At 40.7% G+C, this 23,170-nt stretch overlaps 1 protein-coding gene across 1 annotated transcript; it reads left to right on the top strand.

Annotated features, from left to right (window-relative positions):
- The first annotated feature begins 8,612 nt into the window (after positions 1–8,612).
- naa25 (N-alpha-acetyltransferase 25, NatB auxiliary subunit) lies at positions 8,613–22,956 on the top strand. Its single transcript, XM_034095996.2, has 24 exons — positions 8,613–8,734; positions 10,692–10,777; positions 11,061–11,199; positions 11,446–11,564; positions 11,717–11,791; positions 11,882–11,989; positions 12,376–12,454; positions 12,781–12,892; positions 12,987–13,076; positions 13,319–13,491; positions 13,589–13,701; positions 13,794–14,001; positions 15,128–15,217; positions 15,301–15,481; positions 16,515–16,614; positions 16,725–16,876; positions 16,963–17,088; positions 17,588–17,831; positions 18,413–18,536; positions 18,628–18,693; positions 18,788–18,885; positions 18,975–19,085; positions 19,194–19,334; positions 20,898–22,956. Exons 1-24 carry the CDS (start codon positions 8,677–8,679, stop codon positions 21,018–21,020), a joined length of 2,916 nt encoding a protein of 971 aa, XP_033951887.1. The 5' UTR covers positions 8,613–8,676; the 3' UTR covers positions 21,021–22,956.
- Positions 22,957–23,170: the final 214 nt, after the last annotated feature.

Below are 23,170 nucleotides of genomic sequence, written 5' to 3'. Positions count from 1 at the left end.
ACCTCGAGACAGAGTTTCTCCAGATGAACCTCCATTCACTCGTGTTGGAGTTGACTATTTTGGACCTTTTGAGGTTAAGCGAGGAAGGAGTACAGTTAAAAAGTACGGTGTTCTCTTCACATGCTTAACAGTAAGAGCCATCCACATTGAAGTAGCTTCATCCTTGGATACAGATTCCTTTGTTAATGCTCTTCGGCGCTTCATCGCAAGACGTGGACAAGTACTGGAATTACGCTCAGATAATGGAACCAACTTCGTTGGAGCTGAGCGTGAATTGAGAGAGGCAATAGAAAGGTTGAATATTGCTAAAATCAACAACACCCTCCTTCAGAAAGGAATAAAGTGGACTTTCAATCCCCCTACTGGATCCCATCATGGAGGAGTATGGGAAAGGTTGATCAGATCTGTGAGGAAGGTTCTGAATTCCAGCCTGAAGGCACAGAACCTTGATGAAGAGTGTCTTCACACTGTTCTTTGTGAAGCCGAATCCATCATCAACAGCCGTCCCATAACGAGAGCATCCACAGATCCCAATGACTTGGAAGCACTAACCCCTAACCATCTTTTGCTGCTAAAAACCAAGCCATCTTTTCCACCTGGACTGTTTCATAAAGAGGACATATATGCTCGTCGAAGATGGAAACAAGTTCAGTACATCTCAGACTTGTTTTGGAAACGATGGATTAAGGAGTACTTGCCTCTACTCCAGGAACGACAGAAGTGGTCAAATGTCAAGCGCAACTTCATACCAGGAGATATTGTGCTCATAGTCGACGACTCAGCACCTCGCAATTCATGGCTTACAGGAAGGATTGTACAAACCATTCCAGACAGAAGAGGACTTGTACGTCAGGTGCGAGTGAAGACAAAAACAAGCTATCTGGACAGGCCTATCACAAAGATCTGCCTTCTACAGGAAGCAGAAGAGCCGTGAGGAAATTAGTGAACTTGATAGACCTTGACATTGACGTTTTTTCCGATTTTTAAGTGATAGTAAAGATCACTCCTTCATAGGCTAACAAACTATATCTTTTTTATTTTATTTTCTATTTTTTGCCTAAAGAAGAAAAGGACTTTGACAAAAGGACGTTTTATCCTTAAACGTTTTTTCTTGATTGTCTCCTACATAATTTTCTAGTTGTGTAATTATATGTTGATATAATTAGGGGCCGGAATGTAGGAGCCACATATGAAGCCATTTCTGTGTTTGTTAAGATACATGTTTTTTGAGTCACTATAGGTAGTGGGCGTGTCATTGCATTGGGGTGGTGATGTTTGTGTTTATATCCGGTTGCTTTTACCTGTGCAGGTGGCAATAGATTGGGGAGTGAGCTAGAGAAGGACAATTTTGGTTGACCGCACGCACTCACGCAGGCACATACAAGGAGATACGTACATTCATATGGAATATTGCATTTTTGGAAAGCAAATAAAAGGTCAAACGCATACTGTGTTGGAAAGACTGAGTTTTTGCGCGTCCACAGTGTTTTTTCTCTTGTTTAGTCCCTCGCGGCACTTGGTTTAAGATTACTGCCGCAATACTGGATTTAAAAGTAGTCAGAGTTGCAGCGGACCTGCAGGTTTCTGGGAGTTTGTTCCAGATATTTGGAGCATAATAACTGAACGCTGCTTCTCTATGTTTAGTTCTGACTCTGGGGACAGAAAGCTGACCAGTCCCTGAAGACCTGAGAGATCTGGATGGTTCATAGTTTAGCAGGAGGTCAGTAATGTATTTTGGGCCTAAACCATTCAGTGCTTTATAAACCAGCAGCAGTATTTTGAAATCTATTCTTTGACACACAGGAAGCCAGTGTAAAGACTTCAGAACAGGAGTGATGTGATCCACTTTCTTAGTGTTAGTGAGGACTCGAGCAGCGGCGTTCTGAATCAGCTGCAGCTTTCTAATAGATTTTTTAGTGAGACCTGTGAAGACACCATTGCAGTAGTCGAGTCTACTGAAGATAAAGGCATGGACAAGTTTTTCCAAACCCTGCTGTGACATTAGTCTTTTAATCCTAGATATGTTCTTTAGGTGATAGTAGGCTGATTTAGTAACTGGGTAGTCTACCATAGTATTTACATGGAGATAAGCCCCTTAAAAACCATGAATTAATAAAGCATTAATTCTGTGTTTACTCCTGTGATTCAAAAAAGACGCTGGAGAGGGGGCGGGCCGGATCTCCATGTAAATCGGAATCGGATCGATCAGGCTAAACTAACCTGTAGCTGCTCCGTCCACACTCACAACAACATCATACAGACATAAATAAAGCAGCGACTGTATTCACCATGACATAGACAGTCTGTGTTTTGCATATCTTTAACTTTTGTCCAGTTTCTGAACAGATATGAGGAGCTGTGAGCTCTGAGTGTGTGCTAACAGCTAACGGCTGATGTGTTGGTCCAATCACGAAGTCATTTCTTGATTGGCAGCAAAAACAATCAATCACAGCAGTGCTTCTCTGGCTGGCTCTGTCCACAAACAATATCACAAACAATAAGTGTTCTCCCTAAGGAATACCCTTTCCGTCCAATGTGAAATGCTGCAGTGTTTTGTGAAATGCTGCGGTGTTTTGTGAAATGCTGTGGTGTTTTGTGAAATGCTGCGGCGTTTTGTGAAATGCTGTTGTGTTTTGTGAAATTCTGTTGTGTTTTGTGAAATGCTGTGGTTTCTTGCACTTCAGGGCCACCGTACAATAGAGATGTTTTTATTTTAAAGTAAATTCAGATGGAACATAGTAAAAACATGTAAATTCTAATGTCCGCCTAAAAAAAAAACATTACTTATAGTGAAAACCACCCTTGAATGATGAGTTTAGTAGACTAAAAGCTTTAGGAATTCAAACTATAACATATAATAAGTACCCTGTATCAAGATTGATGCAAAACAAGTGACATTTGACCTTTTTAAGAGAGGTTTAGAAAAATAAAGTCCACCTCACCTCTGGGTAATTTGGGAACCATCAGTTCCATTTGAACGTTTTCACTGTAAAAATCATTTTATTACTTTGTATTATCACTATAGGTATTCATTCCATCCAAATACAACTGTTGTGAAAAAATAAATAAAATAAAACATACTCTGTTATCGTCTTAGGCCCCACGGACCCGTAATCGCGTCATTTTCAGGAAACAACGTCTAAGGAAGCTTAATATTTAATAAACTATGAATATTTTATATCCATAGAACGGGAAAAAAACTAATTTAACTGATCTTTTTCATTTATTTTTTCACAAAAAACACACAATGCTAACAGTGAGCCTCTGAATTAGCCCAGAGCGAAAAATGCTAACCTATTACTGCACCGAAAATCACTCCTAGCTCCCTTATTACTTATCCTAGCTCCACATCAAACACATTGTTTATGACCGCAAGGAGACACAGAATCTAACGGTGCCCACCTCAACACTAAAAGATACAAACTAGCGAGGTTACCAACAAAAACGTACATCAAAACAAGTGGCGCTAGGTATTAGCATTAGCACTGCACACACCCACCGTGTGTTCCAATGAAAAGCATACATATATATAAATAAAGTATAAAGTATAGGTCAACACATTTCAGTATAACACACCAATTGCGATATTACTCACGTTTGACACCGTGGAGCAGGGTTTCTATGTACCGAGAAGTGGGTAGTTTAATGAGTCTGTTGACGACAAAACCTCCACGCACACAGACAGCCAAGGCAAGCTACCTGAATTAAGTCTCTCCCTAAACCGGAAATACCGGAAATGTGACATCCGGTTTGTCATTCACAATAAAGTTTTTCAAAATAAAGGTACATTTAATATTGACGTATCAAATTGATTCAAATGTCTTACACAACACATGTATCGAGACAATAAATGAACTGTTTATATAGTCGATCAACACTGTGTATGTTACTCATTACAGGATAATCACATGGCACTAAATCAGACCGGCTGTTCTCCTCTGTTTACATCCTGCTGGTTTAAATTATGTGTTCTATAGGCTCTGTGCACAAGATTGAGTTGAGTAGTGAGCCATTCGTTTTTTTTTCGTGGTGAGATGTCTGCTGAGAGGTCCTTGTATACCTCGCTGACTTTGAGGACATCTGGGTCTGGAAGCTCCCCCCGCACGGCCTTGTAACGTGTACTCCTTTGAACACAGCTACATACAATTACTTAGGACAATATATATTACCTTACACCGTCAGCAACTGTAAACTGCTTTGGCATAGTGGAAATGAACACCATGTCACTCACTCTGCCTGGTTTCACACACTATTAATTACACAAAAGAATTGTCAATTTAATTGAAAAGGTCGTTGATGCAATATACTAAATCAGCTCTTGGCACAAAGGAAATACTCATTAAATCATGGATTGGCTGTGAACACATACTGTTCTATTGTATTGCATAGAAAGATGTGTTACTGTTGTGCTTGTAGTGGAAATACTGTTTGTAGTCGTAGATAGAAAAACAAATATGGAAAACATTTCACCATACATTGTTTAGGAGTTTTATATGTATTGGGTGTTTATGGTTAATGTGGGAAATTAATAAGCAGAGCTGTTGCTGGTAAATGTGTGTGCCATCATAATAGTAATGTGTATACAGCGTTTCGTGAATATCTGGAAAACTATATGCGAGTAGTTTGGAGTCATTTGAGACATGTAAATCGTCAAAAATGGTACATTCTCTGTTAGCTTACGTTCGCCCCGATTGAGCTATCAACTATTTTATTCGCAATTTAACATGATATTGGATATGGGCTTAACTTGTCCTGGACTGGAATTTTCCCGATCTTTTCCCGAGGAGGTGTTTGCGAAAAAGCGCTTAAAATGCATGAATAACACAGATTTTTCAAAATGGCCGACTTTCTGGGGGGCGGGGCTAATGGAAGCTATTTTGAAATATGTCCGCAATTCCATCAGTAATGTCTGTGGCAAGATTCGGGTAGTTTGGAGAAACTATATGTGACTATCGCACAATAGGGGGCGCTACTGAGCTGGTGTACAAAAATGTACATTTTTTTTGTACAGTCTGGAAAAAGACGTGGGTTGTGACGTGTGTTCCAAGTTTTGCGTCCGAAAGTCATTTTAGCGATTTTGTGGCATTTAAATCGTCAAAATTGGTACATGTTCCGTTAGCTTACGAGCTCCCCGTTTGAGCAGTCGACTATTCATTCGCAATTTAGCATCACATTGGATATGGGCTGATCTTGTCCTGGTTTGAAATTTTTCCGATCATTTTCCTAGGACAAGTATGCGAAAATGCGCTTAAAATTGACATATTTCAAAATGGCCGACTTCATGGGGGGCGGAGATAATGGAAGCCATTTTGAAATATATCCGCATTTCCATGAGGAATCTCTGTGCCAAGTTTCGGGTAGTTCGAAGAAACTATATTTGACTACCGCACAATAGGGGGCGCTACTGAGCCATATTTGCTAAAACGTCCGATTTTTTTCTACAGTCTGGAAGAGGTTGTGGGCTGTGACATGCGTTCCGAATTTAAAGGCCGTAACTCATTTTCTCCCCTACTTATGGCTCGGTACATTTTTTAACCCTTCGATTTCGAGAAAAAACTGTATAGGACACGCCCACTTTTTCATTGGTTGCGACCCTTTAAATCTCAGTTTATACTCACCCTGCCAGTATGTCTATGACAATATATATTTTTTTAGTCCATCGGTTCTTGAGATATAAATTAGTTGTGTTTTTGGCGCCCCCTATTGTCCGAAATGAACATTGTTTGTTGTGCCTATTCCCCAAGACACACTGAACCTATCCACCGAAATCTGTGATATTTGGATACATTTTGGATGAATTGTGAGCATTTATGTGTAGGCCACACCCTTTTGCTAATACGTTTTGATTGATGTCGGCCACATTTTTCCACACCTCGTGCTCATTTTGTACGGTAATGTGTCTGCCCCTCCATTGATGCTGTGCACTAAGTTTGGTTTGGAAAATCAAGAAATTGGAATTTAAAGAGCCTGTGACACCATCCCAACAACTGTTGTGCAATGACATATTGGGCTACTAGTAATCTCGAACCGTCCGTTTAAAAAAGAAAAAGCGATACCGTTCCGTTAAATATCAATAATTTTGAACATCGCGGGGAAATTCCTTCACTCATTTTGAAGTTTTGGGGGAAGCCGGAAGTGACGTCAATGCGGGAACGCTTCGAGAGCCAAACACGGACAAAGTGTGTGTTGTCATGCGTAGAAATTGTGAATTACTGAGATTAGGCACGTTAATAACGTTTTAATGAAGTTGACTACAGTATATTCATATTTGTCAGTGCTTTCATGTCAATTCAGCGACATAAACATAAATGATCGTGGTGAAGATGATGATTACATTAGGATTAAAAATCGGGAGTGAGAGCTGCTGAATTTCCTCCCGTCGGATGTGATATAAAAACAAATCGATTATTTTTGTGGTTGTAAACTCAAGTGGATGAAACTACATTTATTAGTGCTTTCATGTCAATTCGGCGAACATATGATACATTAAATGATGAGTGAGGATGATGATTAAAAATCGTTTGTTTGTGCCGGTCTGCATTTCCTGATGAGAAAACAAACCGATGCTTTTTGTAGTTGTAGTACACCAACAACATGGATTAAACGTGTGTTTTTTTTACCACAATGTTGAGGAAATTAATGGATAAAATGCACGGATTATTATTATTATTCCCACTCCGATCGGGACACTAGGTCCACCGTTTCCCCGCAGCGAGGCTCCCCCCGTTGACACTTTACGTGGGCTGGGTGCAGTGGCGGACTGGCCATCGGGACGAATCCCGATGGGCCGGTACCGAAGTGGGCCGGTCGGATAAGTAACTAGCACATCCCCCATAGGCGGCGCGTGAGGCTCAGGTTTGAGAAGGCTAAATAACTTATTTTACCTGACGCTGCCCGCCTCCGGCGTCTATAGAAAAGAGATCAACTCAGTGTGCGGAGTTTAAATCTCTCAAGTCATATTACAGGATAAAGAAAATACAGTTTAAACTGCCGTATGCAGAGAAGACGCCGACGTGTCGCATTTATCATTCATATTACATCATCATCAATCAGATCATCGATCATATAATATCATAATATATCATATATTTCCTTATCTGAGTCAGCTTCTCCAGCGTCATCTGGCCGTGCAACACTCACAGTGTCACAGACTGGATGCAGAAGTATTATTTAACACATTATGTTGACGAAACACTCGAGACAAATGTAATTAAAGTCAGATCCACTCGTGTCTTAGACGTGAACGCGAACTCAGCTGGAGAGAGAAACCCTGGCTTGATTTACCGAGTTGATAACCAGCGTCGTAGGACCGCTTAGCGAGATCTCGTTTGTTAGTTTGTTGTTGTTAGTTTGTTTGTTACTCAAACATATCCAGGGTCTGTTGAACTGGCTTCGTAGTACAGGGCACAGGTGGCGAGCAGCGCTAATGTCAAAGACACAGACATTATATTTGTATTTTACCAGGATGCAGTGACACAAATATTTACATATTTACATTTACTATCTACAGCACCCTGACATCTCCCACTCCCCCCGTTGACAATTTACTAGCGGTACCGAAGTGGGCCGGTCGAGAGTCCCGGGATAATTTGTAGTCCCAGTCCACCACTGGCTACATGACCATATGATCGCCCATATTGACGCACCTCATTCCTAAACTTAGAAGATACAACATAAACCGATCCTTCAGCCTCATATGAGCTCTCAGACACGTTCAACATTAACCTGTCATCGCTGTCTGAGCTTGCTGCGGTGTGCGCCGTCGTGCGTTTACATCTGACTGTATATATATAAAGGTTTTCATGCAGATGCTGGGATCCTGGACGGTGCAGCTGGAGCGCTGTGCCCGCAATGACGTCACGCATCATTTGGCGGGACTTGAAGAATCCGCGAGAAGATCCAGAAAATTGTCAACATTGAAGGCAGATTAATGGTTATCAAAGTACAAATATCCAAAATCAGTTCAGTAAGGGTTTTCAAAGGGACAATATGTACTCAAATTGATGGGTTTGGATGATGGGGGAAAATCGTGTCACAGGCTCTTTAAGTTAATATTTCAAAGTAGGCGGAGCTTCGGGATATGAGAGGATAATATGTAGAGCTGCTCCACCCGGATAAGTGTGCAAAATGTCAGGTCCGTCAGACTTACGAAAAACTGAATTTACACAGGTGGCGCTAGAGAGCAAGTTGGACATTTTTCACCCATCGAATCCAGAATGTTAATATGTTCACCCGTCCTGGCGGCGTTGCCAAATGTCGCACATGAATAGTGTCGTAACCCCCTCAAAAACAGGTCGAAAGTGCAGAACCGGTAAAAGAAGAATAATAATACTGACGATTTCAATAGGTCTTTGCACTTCGTGCTCAGGCCCTAAATATATATGATTCTAAAACGGGCCATTCTGCACAATGAATGAGTAGACTGCTTGTGTTGGTAGTTGGTAGTTTGTTTTTACTTAAGTCACATAATAAAGTAGAATATTTTACAATCAGTGTTAGCAATTTGACTCAACAAGACAAGAACTGCGTATTTGTATTCTGATAGTTGTACAGATTTATACATACATTTAAACCTGGCTGTGCTCAGAAAACAATGACAGCGAGAGCAATCCTTCGCTCACTGTGGCAGCGCGCAGTACGCATGCGCGAACATTTACCCAGCAGGTAAACTCCACCATGGCGGCGAGAGGCCATGTGCAGGATCCCAACGACAGGAGACTCAGACCCATATACGGTAAGGACTCAATGGGGAGTTATAAAAATACGCGTAATTTGATGTTCCAGAAACATCCTTGGGTTGTATACGGGTGTATGTGTATTAAAGTGGAAGGTTTTTGGGCCAGAAGGCAGCAATGCGGCCCCACCAGCTCAGACCACGGACTCTGGTGCCTGCAGCGCCCAATGACAGTGCACCTTACCCGGTCTGAAACCAAGCCCTTGTATGGCAAGAGTCTCCAGTTGAAACCGTTCCCTCCAGGTTAAAGCAGTATACTTGGTGGTGTAAAAACAATGAATGGTGCAGAAATGTCTGTTGTGTGGTTTTGCACATTCTCAAAGTCGAACTCCTTTTTTGCTAACGGTCGCTATTTGACAGCTAGCTAGCATGCTAATATGTCAGCTAGCAGGGTACCCCATAGATATACTGAAACTGTATGTATGTTACAAATAAAAGTTATGATTGTATGCGTGTTATGTGCTCTGTGTTGACAACAAGTTCCGTTGTGATTAGCTGTCTGCGTCCATTCTGAATGTGTAGCTGCTTTGTAGCTATCCAAAGCTCAAACGTTTAGCTAGCAGAGCATCAGGTTCATAATAGTAGAAGGACAATGCTTCAAGCTAACTCCGGCTAGCTTGTTAGCATGGAGCTGTCACAGCTCACGGTCCTCTTGCAGAACAGAATGAAAAGGCTGATAAATGACTGGAATAACAGATATTACTGTGTTTTGAGTGAGTGAACAGTGTTGGAAGTATTCAGATATTTTACTTTTGTGAACGTACTACTATCACACTGAAATACTCTACTGTGAGTAAAAGCTCTGCATTCAAACCCCTTTTTAAAGTTAAAGTATTATCTGCTAAATGTACTTCACGTATTCATTGTGCTACAATTTCCCCCGTCAGTGTTTTTAGAATGTATATAATGTGTTTAGTTTATTTCTGCTGCATTAATGATTATGTTGCATTTCTTCGTGCTGTAGATGTTTAAGGTTGTGCTGGTTTACAATCTGTATATACTGTTGGGTAGTTTAATCTGGATTACATTTATCATATTCTATAAAAAACAATGTATGTTTGTAGTGTCGTTTTAAAAACCACGCAATTTGACTTTTCATCACAAAGAAAAACCCTTTTGAGTCATTTATTTATACTTTCTTTAATTCAATTTGAAGCATGTTACTGCACTGTGGATTATGTTGAAGCAGTTGTGACGTTTTTAACTCTTAACTCTTCAGCTGCAGTGACATTAAAATGTAGTTTGAAAGTTGAAACCCATAAATAAGTTAGCTTGTGTCTCTGTATTTGCATGTATGGCTGGAGCTTCAGGGCTGCTAAGTTTGGCAGTAGAGCATGCATTTATCAACCCTGGATCTAACTGATAAGTCCACGTTCCTCACATTTATGTAGGCTTTCATCAACTTTTGGTGCTTCTCTGATCACAGTTTGAACACAGAGAATAGATATGACATAATCTCAGTGTGCTGTCTGGCACAGTTAATTTTGGCAGCCAGCTGTCCTGAAGGAGTTGAATTGAGGTGTCTCTGTTTGTGTGTCACATACTTCAACATTCGACCACCATTCAGAAAAGCATTTCAAGTTATGGTGACACTTGATCTTCAGCTAACAATTATTTTTTGTTTATTTTTTTCCAAATATTTTCTCAAGTAATAGGATCATGTTGTGGTCTTAAAATTACATCTATTTAATCCCCAATTCAATGTTAACAAATAACCATTTTATTGACACATAAAACAAGGAAAAGAAAATCCTCACAAGCAAGAATCTGAATCCTTTCACTTAATCAATGAACTGATTTCTGTAGATCCTGATCCACCCAATTGATTTATTGAGTAATCTTCAAGATTAACATAGTAATACATACAGTATAATGCCAAGTCTCTATTGCCCATTGCATTCTTACTTTTGTCTATTTTTTTATCATTAATGTAATGTTGTTTTTTGTATTTTCCCAGATTACCTTGATAATGGCAACAATAAAATGGCTATACAGCAGGCAGATAAACTGCTGAAGAAACACAAGGACCTGCACTGTGCCAAGGTGGGTGACTAAGTAATTATCACCAGAAGTGTTGAATTGTGGGTTTTTATTTCTACCGTTGGCATTCTTAGTAAGATCGATTGGATGAAGCCTTTCCTTTTTTGTTTTACTTTATCAAGAGTCCTTATTCACCATTTCCCACCATTTTTGACTTGCTGCATACATGTTGCATGCCTGAGCTCTGAAAATGTAACCCAAAAGATTGATTTTACCTCAACATAATGTTTTATGAAGTCTGAAAAGAAAACGATTTGTAGAACATTTTATATTTTTGTCCTTACAGGTACTAAAGGCTATCGGCCTTCAGAGGACTGGAAAGCAGGATGAGGCTTTTACTTTGGCCCAGGAAGTGGCCACTCTCGAGCCGACTGATGACAACTCGCTACAAGCTCTGACTATTCTGTACAGAGAGATGCATCGTCGTGAGTACACACACACACACACACACACACACACACACACACACACACACACACACACACACACACACACACACACACACACACACACACACACACACACACACACACACACACACACACACACACACACACACACACACACACACACACACACACACACACACACACACACACACACACACACACCAATGAAGGCTACTTATAATACTAAAGTGACTGAATTTTGAATGTTGTTGATGTTCACAGCGGAGTTGGTCACCAAGCTGTATGAAGCTGCGGTGAAGAAGGTTCCCCTCAGTGAGGAGTATCACTCTCACCTCTTCATGGCTTATGCTCGCGTGGGAGAGTATAAGAAGATGCAGCAGGTGAGAAAACTCAGGTCCACCCTCTGCATATAAACATGCAAACGCACAGTACTAACAGCTGTGGCTTTTGTGCTTCATTGCTAATTAAAAAGATGGACATATAATCAGAATAATGAAGAGGATGTTGATGACTTCATCTTGGCACTTTACAGGCAGGGATGGCCTTGTATAAAATCGTCCCCAAGAATCCTTATTACTTCTGGTCGGTCATGAGTCTGGTGATGCAGGTACTGGCGGGCTTTTTTTGTTAAACACAGACACTCTCATTTCCTAATTATTAAAAAAATTCTGAAACTATCATGTTATATGTTGTGTAGGCCATCTCAGCACAGGATGAAAAACTGTCCCAAACCATGTTCCTGCCTCTGGCTGAACGCATGGTGGAGAAAATGGTCAAGGAGGAGAAGATTGAAGCAGAAGCAGAGGTGAGTGAAGGATTGTTATTCCAACATATCTGGCCTTAAAGATGCATGTTAACACTTGTATGTTGGGTCCTCAAATATGTTACAGCACCCACTTTTTTCAATTAATTTACAGATAAAAACACACAATACAGATAATTGTTCCAGAGTTGCTCGTTCTATTTACAATTGTGTGTGGCGCAGTGGGTTGTGCATTGGTGTTCAGGTCAGGGGGGCACAGGTTCAAACCCCACTGCAGTTAGCATGTCGTTGTGTCCCTGGGACACTTCACCCCAAATTGCTCCTGTGGGGTTTGCCCACAGTACTGAGTATGTAAGTCACTTTGGATAAAAGCGTCTAACAAGTAACATGTAATGTAATGTCTGGTTTGTTTTGTGTGCCTTTTTTAGGTCCAGCTGTATTTCATGATCCTGGAGCGCTTGGGAAAGTGTGTGGAGGCTCTCGAAGTGATTCGGGGCCCACTTGGGGGTAGGTGTATGTGCCTCTGTTCTTGTAAAGCCTGAGAGATCATCGTATTTATTTATAAAGACAATGGACACACTCATCTTTATCTCTGTGCATGTCAGTTGTAGTCACTCCTCAGTGGCATTCAGTTGGCTTATTATATTATGACAACAATAGCATACCAATCATGCAGAGCATCAAACAGCATTGATCAAATCCAGTAATACACAATGAAAACAATTAATAATCCTGATTAAGTGTTACTTGAACTTGTTGTTTGAAGTTAGATAAATGGTAATAATACATCGGATTTAGAGACCAGCTGACCTTTTTTTTTTTTCCTCCAACAGAGAAGCTTACCAGTGAGCTGCAAAGTCGAGAAAACAAGTGTATGATGCTCTACCAGAGACTCAAGCGCTGGCCGGAGTGCAACTCGCTGGCCCACAAGCTGCTACTCAAAAAGTGAGAAAATACTCTTCAAGACTTTTCTGTGAACATGAGAAAAACTACTGATCACTGACAAACATAATTTACAAACCTGTGTTTCTGTTTCTAGTCCTGATGATTGGCAGTTCTACTCCTGCTATTTTGACTCTCTCTTCTACCTGATCGATCAGTCATGGAGTCCTCCAGAAGAAGGAGATCAGTGAGTATAAAGGATTTCTATCTGATGTGTTTTTAATGCAGAGGCCTATTTAGATATGACAGGGTTTTAAAAACATTATATACATTGGCAAATAACATTTTAATTTATACATTAACAATTGTAAAGCATAAAAGAAAATATGGTGGTCAATGTTGATATTTTGACAGGCCTTTCGAAATAAATCAATGTAGGGGAAACAGTGTAATATTGTCCAGCATTGATCTGTGCCTGTCTGTCTGCAGCTGTCCGGAGGGTCCGGTGCATCACACTGTGACTGAAGTGGTGAGGTTCGTGGTGGACAGGGTTAAAGGGGAGGACGGCAAAGTCTCTCGTTCACTCAGGGGACCCTATTTAGCTCGTCTTGAATTAATTCACAGACTGAGAGAAAGGGGCTGTCCTGAAGAAAGCCTGTTAGGTAAAACACATGGACTGTAAAAACAGTACCTCTTTTTTTTGAGTTTCACCCTTTCCCGGTTTTTTAGCCCAATGTGACTTTATGTGGCTTTGAACAGGTGAGCCTTTAGAGCTCATGGTGCAGTTCTTTGGGAAGTTTGGAGACAAACCTTGCTGCATCACAGACCTAAAAATATACCTCCATCTGCTCGCTCCTGATCAACACGTGCAGGTGAGTAACAGCATCATCATGGACATGACATTTGTGAATTTATTGTATGAGTTGTGATGTGAAATGCATCTCTTCTCTCGTCAACCTTTCAGTTCATTAACCTTCTGAGTGAAGCGGTCCCTCTGGGGGAGCAGGGAGAGGAGGGGTTTGCTTTTCCGGACGACACCAACGCGATGCAGAGGCATTTATGTATGTGTCAGCTGAGTCGAGCAATCGGGCTGCATCACGCTCTGGACGTGGACGGGAAACTGCGGCTAATCACCGAGCTCAAAGCTCACTATCGCTATGGACTCAAGTTTGGTAAGAACATCACTGTTATTCACTTTTTATACTCGTTTTAAAAAAAATTCAAACAATTATTTTGTACATGGAGCAAAGAGACATGACTTCTTGTAATTACCAAAAGCAGACAGATATACTCAGTGACTGGAAAATGGAAGCTCTTTTTCATTAGCTCAATTGTTCTGGTAACGGCAGTGATTTGTCACCATGGCAGTACATCAGTTCTTGTTCTTTGTTGTTGCGTTCACACAGCATCTGGAGAACTGTGAAGTGTTTGCAAATTATACTGACAGAGAAGAAACAAAGTCAACACGTTGTTCTTTGCTGTTGAATGACTCTGATGCTGCAATGGATCTCAGTGAGGACATATGAAGAGATGGAAAATAAGTCAGAATGTTTAAAATAAGCTGATTTAATCGGTTTGAAAAATCGTTGGCTATAATTTTTCTGTTGATTGACTAACAGTTGCAGCTCTTTTTTTAACACAATTTCTCGTAAGTTGCTTGAACCGTGTTTTCAGATTTACACCTTTTTGAAAAGACATGACCATGCCTGAACTAATCCTCCTAGAATCCAAAGGCATAATGATTTCAATCGTCAGTAAGCCATTCACATGCAAAGCAAATTTGCATGTACTTTTTTGCATATGGAAAGAGCTGTGAGAAGGACGTTTGTGTCTTTCTGATCAATGAACAAATGGCAGCATTAGCATTGACATGCGATTTTAAACCTTGTTCAAGTTTTATGCAACTCTGATTTTAGTTCAACCAGCAACACTCTTGTCAAACATTGTCAGAACATGTGTGTTTGTATCTCATTTGTGGGAACAAAATCAGTTCTCACTCACTCATATTAGACTTAAATGCCTCTAATAATAAAGGACTTAACCTCCCACTTGGGACAAAAAGCTGCAATAAGTTTATTGTTGGGTTAGGGTTAGGAATGTTGTAGTTATGGTACAGGAGACTCTATCTTTCATTAAACTATTTTAAATATTCTTATGAGCCAAGTACTTGTAACTTGGCTAAAATTAAACACTGATGCATTTGAGAAGATTTTCATACATTTCAAAATCAGGTTTTCCTGTCAACAGTTACTGCCATACAGTAGTTTGTTCTGATTGGTTGATATCTGTGTTTCACAGGGAAGAACGCTGTGAAGACGGAGCTGCAGTTTTCTGATATGTATTGTCTCATGGCAGCTCATGTATACATTGACTTATGGAAGGAGACAGGTGAGTTTTTATTTCTCTTCTTCCAGATCTTTTCTCGGTCTCAGTGACATCATCTCTAAATGTGTTACACTCTGTTGTTGCAGGCAATGACAACTATGTGTGGCAGAGTTTGGGGGTCCTCCACGAGGGTCTGACTGTCAGCCCCTCCAACGCCCAGTTCAAGCTGCTGCTGCTGCTCGTCTACTGTCAGCTGGGAGCCTTTGAGCCTGTGGTGGACCTTTACACCAGCCTGGATGCCAAGCATGTACAGCACGACACCATAGGGTCAGTACAAATACACAACTGCATCAGGGTTTCCGCTAGGATTTTTTCTCGACGGTCAAATGTCCGGGCAGATTTTATTTTACCGGACAAATTTGAAACTTACCGGTCATATTTCAATAATAATAATAATAGTTGTGTAGCAGAGTTTCCGTTAACAGGTAATTACCGGACTATGAGCAGATATGCTGATGTTTAAAACTCAGTTCACGGGGCTCATTTTGATATTGCTTCAGTTTATAATCGTAACAGATCGAAAAAAATTCAGATTAATTTTTCAATAAATGATTCCACAAACAACATAATTATTACATTCAAACAAACTACTTGTAGTAGATAACGTAAATTATTCAGAACTTTACATCAACTTTGAATAATAACACGGGAGAAACGGAGCCTCTCTTTTCCCCTCTCCCTCCCTCTCTCTCCTGACAGCCCGTCAGTTTCTTAAGCAGCTCCTGCAGCGCGCTAAACAGAGGGCGGGGCTTCAGGTGATTATGCAGAGCTGCGTGTCTCGGTCAGACTCAGCAGCTGATCTGATCTCTCTCTCGCTCCGGTTACACTTCACTCGCGTTTATGTCCATATCGATCAGATCCAGCTCTCCTGATCGGCCTTTATAGAGAGCACCGATCAAACTATTAAGAGTGAATATCGGCCGATAATGACCGGCGGCCGATCGATCGGAGCCTCCCTAATTATTACCAGACATTTTGACCGTCAGGTTTTGAATTTACCGGTTTTTTATAAATTTTACCAGCTAAAAACCGGTAATTACCGGCTAACGGAAACCCTGAACTGCATCTCTGCTTGTATTTATCAAGGGGGGAAAGGATGACAAAGAGTTATACACACTTACCTGTTAGTTTCTTTTTGACAGTTAGGAGTGCTAGATAATGATATAAAAAGGAGAAAGGTGATATAAACATGATTTGACTTCAGTGCTAAAAGAACCATTTTCGGCCAGCTTTCTGTCATGTTTGATGATTTAGCCAGAGATTTGAGCACAACAATGTATTTTCTTGTTCTCTCTTCCAGGTTTCTGTTAACACGTTATGCTGAGTCATTGGGTCAGTTTGCTGCAGCCTCCCAGACCTGTAATTTCTCCCTCAGGTTTTTCCACTCGAACCAGAAAGATGTAAGTCCACCCCTGTTTGTGATTTCTGACTCTTTTAAAGCTGGGGTACATGTTTTCTTATACCTTTTTTGTCTTTTCTTTATCTCTCCTTCCCTCTTTCTTTCTTCCAGACCTCAGAGTATATCATCCAGGCGTATAAATACGGAGCGTTCGAGAAAATCCCAGAGTTCATCGCTCTCAGGAACAGGTTGAACCAATCGCTGCACTTCGCCCAGTGTCGCACTGAGAGGATGCTGCTGGATCTGTTCCTAGAGGCCGATATGTGAGAATATATTGGAACCTCAAGCACTGAGTTACAGCGACTTGTGCAGGAAATTTCTTCATTTCGATTGTTGTCTTGTCTTCCAGTGTGTTGAGTCTGGAGGAGAGTGTGAAGGCCATGTCTTTGTCTCCAGAGGAGGATGATATCCCCTGGGACACCATGAGGGACAACAGAGACCTTACCGTTTTCACCAGCTGGGACCCTAAAGACAGGTATGTTAATGTCTACATTTTTGGGAGAAAATAAGAAGTATCTAAATGAATTGTACCAATTTAGTTTTAGGTATAGTCTGACTCTTTTGTAGTTGCAAAGTTAGCAGAAAAGGCATTGTTTACCTGTCTTTATCAGGATGTTAAGCCATATTTACACGTTCTTCTGCAAAGTCTGCTTTGCTCCATGCGGGATCTTTGGGGTAAGTCTATGGAAGCCAAGCTAAATGGCAATGGGTTAGTTTCTTACTGTTTGCAAGTGTCTTAATTCTTTGGAAGCAAAGATGTATTTAAGTCCTAAGCAAACAATGTGCAATACCACAGATGAAGATAGATTGTTGAATAAGACCACATTGATTTATTAACATGTCCACTCTCCATATCACATTACATTGACATTTGTACATGTTTTGTTTTGCCTTTTTTATTTATTGTGGAATAAAGGTCCTCAACAAAACATTTTCCTCATCGTTTCAACCCGTGTTCCTCGTTCCCTCCACAGAATGTTAACTGAGGAGCACCGGCGTCGCTCTCTAGAGGAAGAGTCAGTGTGGCTCAGGTTGCGCTCTCTAACACTTCGCATCCTCGCCTCCTTGGCCGATCTGGGACACACGCCATCGCAACAAAACTCAGAGAAGGTCAACGAAAACGGAGTGGGAGACAAGGGCTCGATCCTCAGCAGCCTGCTGTCTCAGCTCAACCAGACCCTGCAGACAGCCGCTCAGATAGCAGAGAAACCCACACAGGTACGTGAGAGGTGAAGCAAAGAAATCCCTCTGATTCTCATAACAACAGCCTTAAATCTGTCTCATACGTACATTGCCAATAATATTAAGCGAAATATAAGGAACTGAAAAAAGAGGGAGAGGTAAAACGTATCATGTAAGACAACTGTTGTGTTTATCACGTTTACATTGATTTGACCAACTTTGAAATTAGTAAAGAAAATGTTAAGAATCTTAAGAGTACCACAAACATCAGGACAGATAGCTTGCTCAGTGGCAGCAGGGCACAGGCTAGAACACTAGGTAGTAATAGATTACAAGCCATTTCTTTATCGTTATTTATCCACCAACATGAAGATATCGGCTGCCCTCTTCTATTCGCTGTCCTGGTGGCTTAAACCATTCTTATCTTTGTTCCATTTCTTTTTAAAACTTTATCCTACCTCGGAGCACAATTCAAGTTACATGTGTCCGTAAATGAACATCTCTGCATTATCAACCTTTTTGTTGTGGAAGAATGAACCTCTTTGCAGTACATTTGGGTTACATAATGTAAGAGTTGTGTGAGTTCATTGCTGTAATGATGCCTTGTTGTACTGCAGTATCCATTCCTGGGCCCCCCCTCCACCCGCCTGGCCGCAGCTCTGTCCACTGGGAGTTGTCAGTGCCAGGCTGCAGCGCTCCAGCTGTCTGTCCACCTGCAGGACCTGGAGACTGCTGGACTTGGTAAGAAGAGATGGCAGTAACATCACGCAGATCAATGCTGGGTTAATGCTTTCATTCTCACAACCCCATTTATTCATTTTTCCTCTCTTAGATGAGTCGTCAGAACTTCAAACCCAGATCTGTAATGGTTTCAAATCATTAGTAGTTCAACTTCAAGGTGAGTTAGCAGCTGGATTTCTACGTTTTCAGCTAAATAAATTGCAACGGTGTATTATTTGTCCGTTGTGCTTCATTCTTCTTTCTTCGCACAGAAATACTGAATAAATGCAAAGGGGATGTATTGGAAATGAAAGACAGCAAATTGAAAACGCAACCCTCCTTATTAGAAAACCTTATCTTCTTTGTTGAGGTGAGACATCTTTTCTTCCACACTTTTCCTACCGGCTTTCTACTGGATCTGATGCATTTCATTTTTCAACATGTTCATTTTTTGTACAGACGGTGTGCATAGTCCTGTGGATGGCTAGTCACTGTGCCAAGATTCTCCGACCGCTCAAGACTAGTCTACAGAAGAAAAAGAAGAAGAAAAAGGATACAAGCACTGCTCTGGTACAGGTTCACCTTGACATCTTCCTCATTAACTAATATGTTAGTAACTCATTATCCTGTAGTTGACTTTAAAAGTGATTCTAAGCTGATGATTTGTGTGTGTTGCAGCCGGCGGTGGTGTGTGGGTTCCAGGTGCTGACAGGAAGCGTGCAGGAGCTGATCACTCAGGCGTTGGACTATATAAAGAACCAAGAGACTGAAATCACGGCCATTAAACTGTCCGGTTTAAGCTTGGAAGGACCCACAGAGGTGAGAGAGCAGACACCAAGGTTTATTTTTTCCTTCTCTCTTGATTTCAATAAACACCATTACACTTTTTTTTTTTTAAACAAGCCTTTACCGATACAAATGGGCAGTTCCACAAACATTGAGATTCATTCGTCTCCTTTAGCTAGTTGTACAATGCCTTTATAACCTGCGGGTTCTGTAACTCAAGAATTTCCCAATTCAGGATTTAATAAAATCTACTTGGAAAAGAGACTCGTGAGAGTGTTTTCAATTCAAACAACAATATATTTTCATTCTGTTTTAATGTAATAAAGGGTCAGGGTTTGGAAGACACTGTCCAGTTTGTTAAATGGACTTTTCTATATTTAAAAAAAAATGAAGGGATTATGTAACCTGTGAGTCCGGTGCTTGATAATATTTAATGTCACCTATTATGCAAAATCCACTTGTTCATGTGTTTTATGCATAAACATGTGGAAAGAGATTCTGAAAGTTTCAGGAAAAAGATTCTCTCTTTTTGTCCTGATCCATTTCTATAAAAACCTTTTAGCCACTTTGTGATGTCATAACGATTTTTTTGTCTTGTGTAACTATTAGCCAATCAGCAACCAAGGTAACCCACCCCCACCTTATCACCTGAATCTCCTCCTAGAGCATTCACACCGCAGTACTTTTCCCACAAAGGTTCATGCGAACTTAGTTCATGTGAACTCTTTAGTTCGCATGAACTAAGTACAGATCGCGTTCACACCGCAATAAGTTCCCTGGGGGTGGATTAGGTAAATGAAGCCGCTGACGTGACTTCTTCTTCTTCTGCTTTGGGTTTACTGGCAGGCCGCAAACCACTTCACGGCGTATACTGCCGCCCAAAGTCCCCGGCCGGAAGTCCCCGGAGTTGGGGACTGGCTGCTTCACAAAACTTTTTGGGAGTTTTACGGGGCGTGGTTTGCAATCCGCCCAGCCAATCAGACATAGGAACCTTTTTCTCCCATGAAAGTCCCTGCTCTCTAGCAGGGACGGAAAAGGGGGTGAAAAGGTTCTCATTAACTCATTTTAGTTCCAGCTCTTTTTGGTGTGAACGCGACATTTCGGAACTAAAGTGGGAAAAGTACTGCGGTGTGAACGCGGCTATTGTGTTCTTTTTAACTAAATGTCTCTCAGAGGGGCGTGGGGAGGGGCTCCTTATTTTGATCTAAAGTAACAGACAGAGAATCAGCACTTTGGAAACAGGGCTGAAACAGAGGGGATTATGGGATGCTGCAAAGATCTGTTTGGTATTTGGAGCCAAACACTTCAGATACATGTATATAGCTGAGACTTATAATATATTGATGAAAAACAGTATAATAGCGGACCTTTTTAAGAGTCTATACCAGAATAAAATGTGTGCAGAAGCTGCAGATAAATGATAATGATCAACAAGGAACATCTTTGATCTTGATGTTTTTGGCCCCTTGGCCAACTTGAAAGGACATTGGACATGAAAGCATGATCAGCCGATGACCTTGCTTAAATGAAAGAAATGTTACGTAGTCCACAATGAGCTGATGGCGCTCTGATATACCCTCAATGTTTGTGTTTCAGGAGGAAGTGTCATTTGCGAAGGCTGCTATGGACAAGGTGCAGAGCAGTTACCTGCGCTCGCTACAGGAAGTGGGAGATCTGCTCAAGAAGAGAGTGGAAACTATTAAGAACCTCAAGATCTGAACACCTTCACACACACCCAGAGAAAGAAGACTTTACCCCCCACCCCCTCCCTCCCTCATAACCCCCCAACACCACCGTCTCACCAGCTAACATAGGAGTCCCACAACCCGCCCGAGCACACAGTCGTCTCTGACCTCCTTCCTCTCCTCGCATATTTCTCCACTCATCGTTTGTGAACTCTCAATCTGGATTTTACTTTTCCATTTCTTCAACGCACACATCTCTGGGGCATTTGCAACTCTTATAGCACACTCGCTTGTAATTTATACAGCAATTATAAGTGAACACGAGGAAAAAAGGACACCTTTTTTTTAACAAACGTAGAGCAAATTAGGATAAATAAGTCGTTTTAGATTAAATAATCTCATTAATTATTGTACATAGTGAAGAGCAACTACCACAACCCTCCTTGACTAAATGAGAATATAAGACACAATAAACCACTATTGTCTCGGTTTGTCAGTTATGTTTCCCTTTTCTGGTGAGAACAATCAAAGAAACACACACGGACACTATGGAGGAAAGTTACTTCAATCGGCTGCTTTCCCATCCGTTTCTCTCCATCATGAACTAGCAGGCACAATGTTGCATTGAACTGTCGCGCATTATTGAAATATGGACACCTGGTTACCTACAGACGGAAGTTTCCCATTCAAAATATGTTTTTTCTTTCTTTCTTTTTGCTTTGTGTGTTTCTTTTAAGTGGAACCACCTCTGTAGTTACAGTATTATAAAGAGAAATGGTGGGATGAGTTAAATTACATTTTTTAAAAGCCTCAATTGTCTGCCTACTATTGTTGATTTTTTATTTTTGTAATACCAGTAGAAGTTGTGCTTTTAAACATGTCTACTTTGGAATTGGGTTGTTCCAGCACAAAAAAAATCACACTCCTTTTAGACTGGTCTGGTTAATATTACAGAAGAGTCCACATGCATTTATCTTTATATGAATATTGGTCACTTTATGATTCTCATCATCCAGGATGTATCACTGCAGGCATGGCATATCTAGCTAAATGCAACCACTAGAAGTTACATATGTACAACCTCTTCATGGATATCCATGATTTAGTGAAAAGTGCAGAAATGAATATAATTAGCTAGAATGCATGTTTCTGGCATTCAGTGTGTGCTGAGTGTGATCCAGCCCTGAACATTAAGAGGACTTTGTCCACATCGGAAAATACAGATAGTAATATTCAGTCAAGTTGCAGCTCTGTAAAACAGTATAATTGTCATACTGTCATAACTTGCATACATGCAGACGGATGTGTTTGTGACACATATTGGACCTAATTGTAAATATAAAGTTAAGGCAGCCTTTTTTTCGGGTGAAGTGTGAAAGGACTTTGGTGTGTTTTTTTTAAATCAGCTGCAGTAGATACTAAGATTTCTCTTGTGTTAACATTTGTTGTCATTCCTGTTTAAGACACCCAACACCTTTCCCCCAAAAAACCATTACATCAGCTTCAGCATCTTCTCAGAAAAATAAGCATCTTCTGCTAATATTATTAACCAATGGGAGATAAAGAGAGACATAGTTTACAAATATAACCCAGGAGCACTGACGGTGGACTGCAGGCAGCGTGCAGTTGGATTTGTTTTAGTACTTTATTAAGACTTTGGCAGAGTGATGTGATAGAGTGAGTACATGTTGAATCCTCCCCTTCCCGTTTCCCAGTCTTGTATCCAAATTCAATCCAAACACGCCTGCTAGTAAATGGCTTTTTTTCTTTTACACTCGAGCCCCATGTGTTTGAATGGATCCGCAACTTGAGAGAAGATGTTTGTAATCGGACTACATGTTGTTGATGAGGTTCTGAAAAATGGTTGACAATCCGGAGTGTCATCTCACCACCCTCTTTTGTTAGAAAATGGAAAACAGAAACACTGGAATGTCAAAGCTTTTTTAATTAAAAAAAGTTAATGTGAGAAATTGCTTGTCCACTGTCTTCATCTCTTTGTATTTGTTTCTTTGGTGTGAACTTTACCAATCTAAATTTTGATGTGAATTGAAATTGTATATACACAATTGGAAACTTAAATTAAAAAAAAATCATATTTTGAAAATAAACGACACATTAGCAATGTACACTGTACAGGTGAAGTACACACTGAGTCCCTGCAGGAGGCAGCAACACATTACGGCT

This window comes from Pseudochaenichthys georgianus, chromosome 12, assembly GCF_902827115.2.
Source record: "Pseudochaenichthys georgianus chromosome 12, fPseGeo1.2, whole genome shotgun sequence".
NCBI lineage: Eukaryota > Metazoa > Chordata > Actinopteri > Perciformes > Channichthyidae > Pseudochaenichthys > Pseudochaenichthys georgianus.
This window is presented reverse-complemented; position numbering and strand designations above follow the sequence as displayed.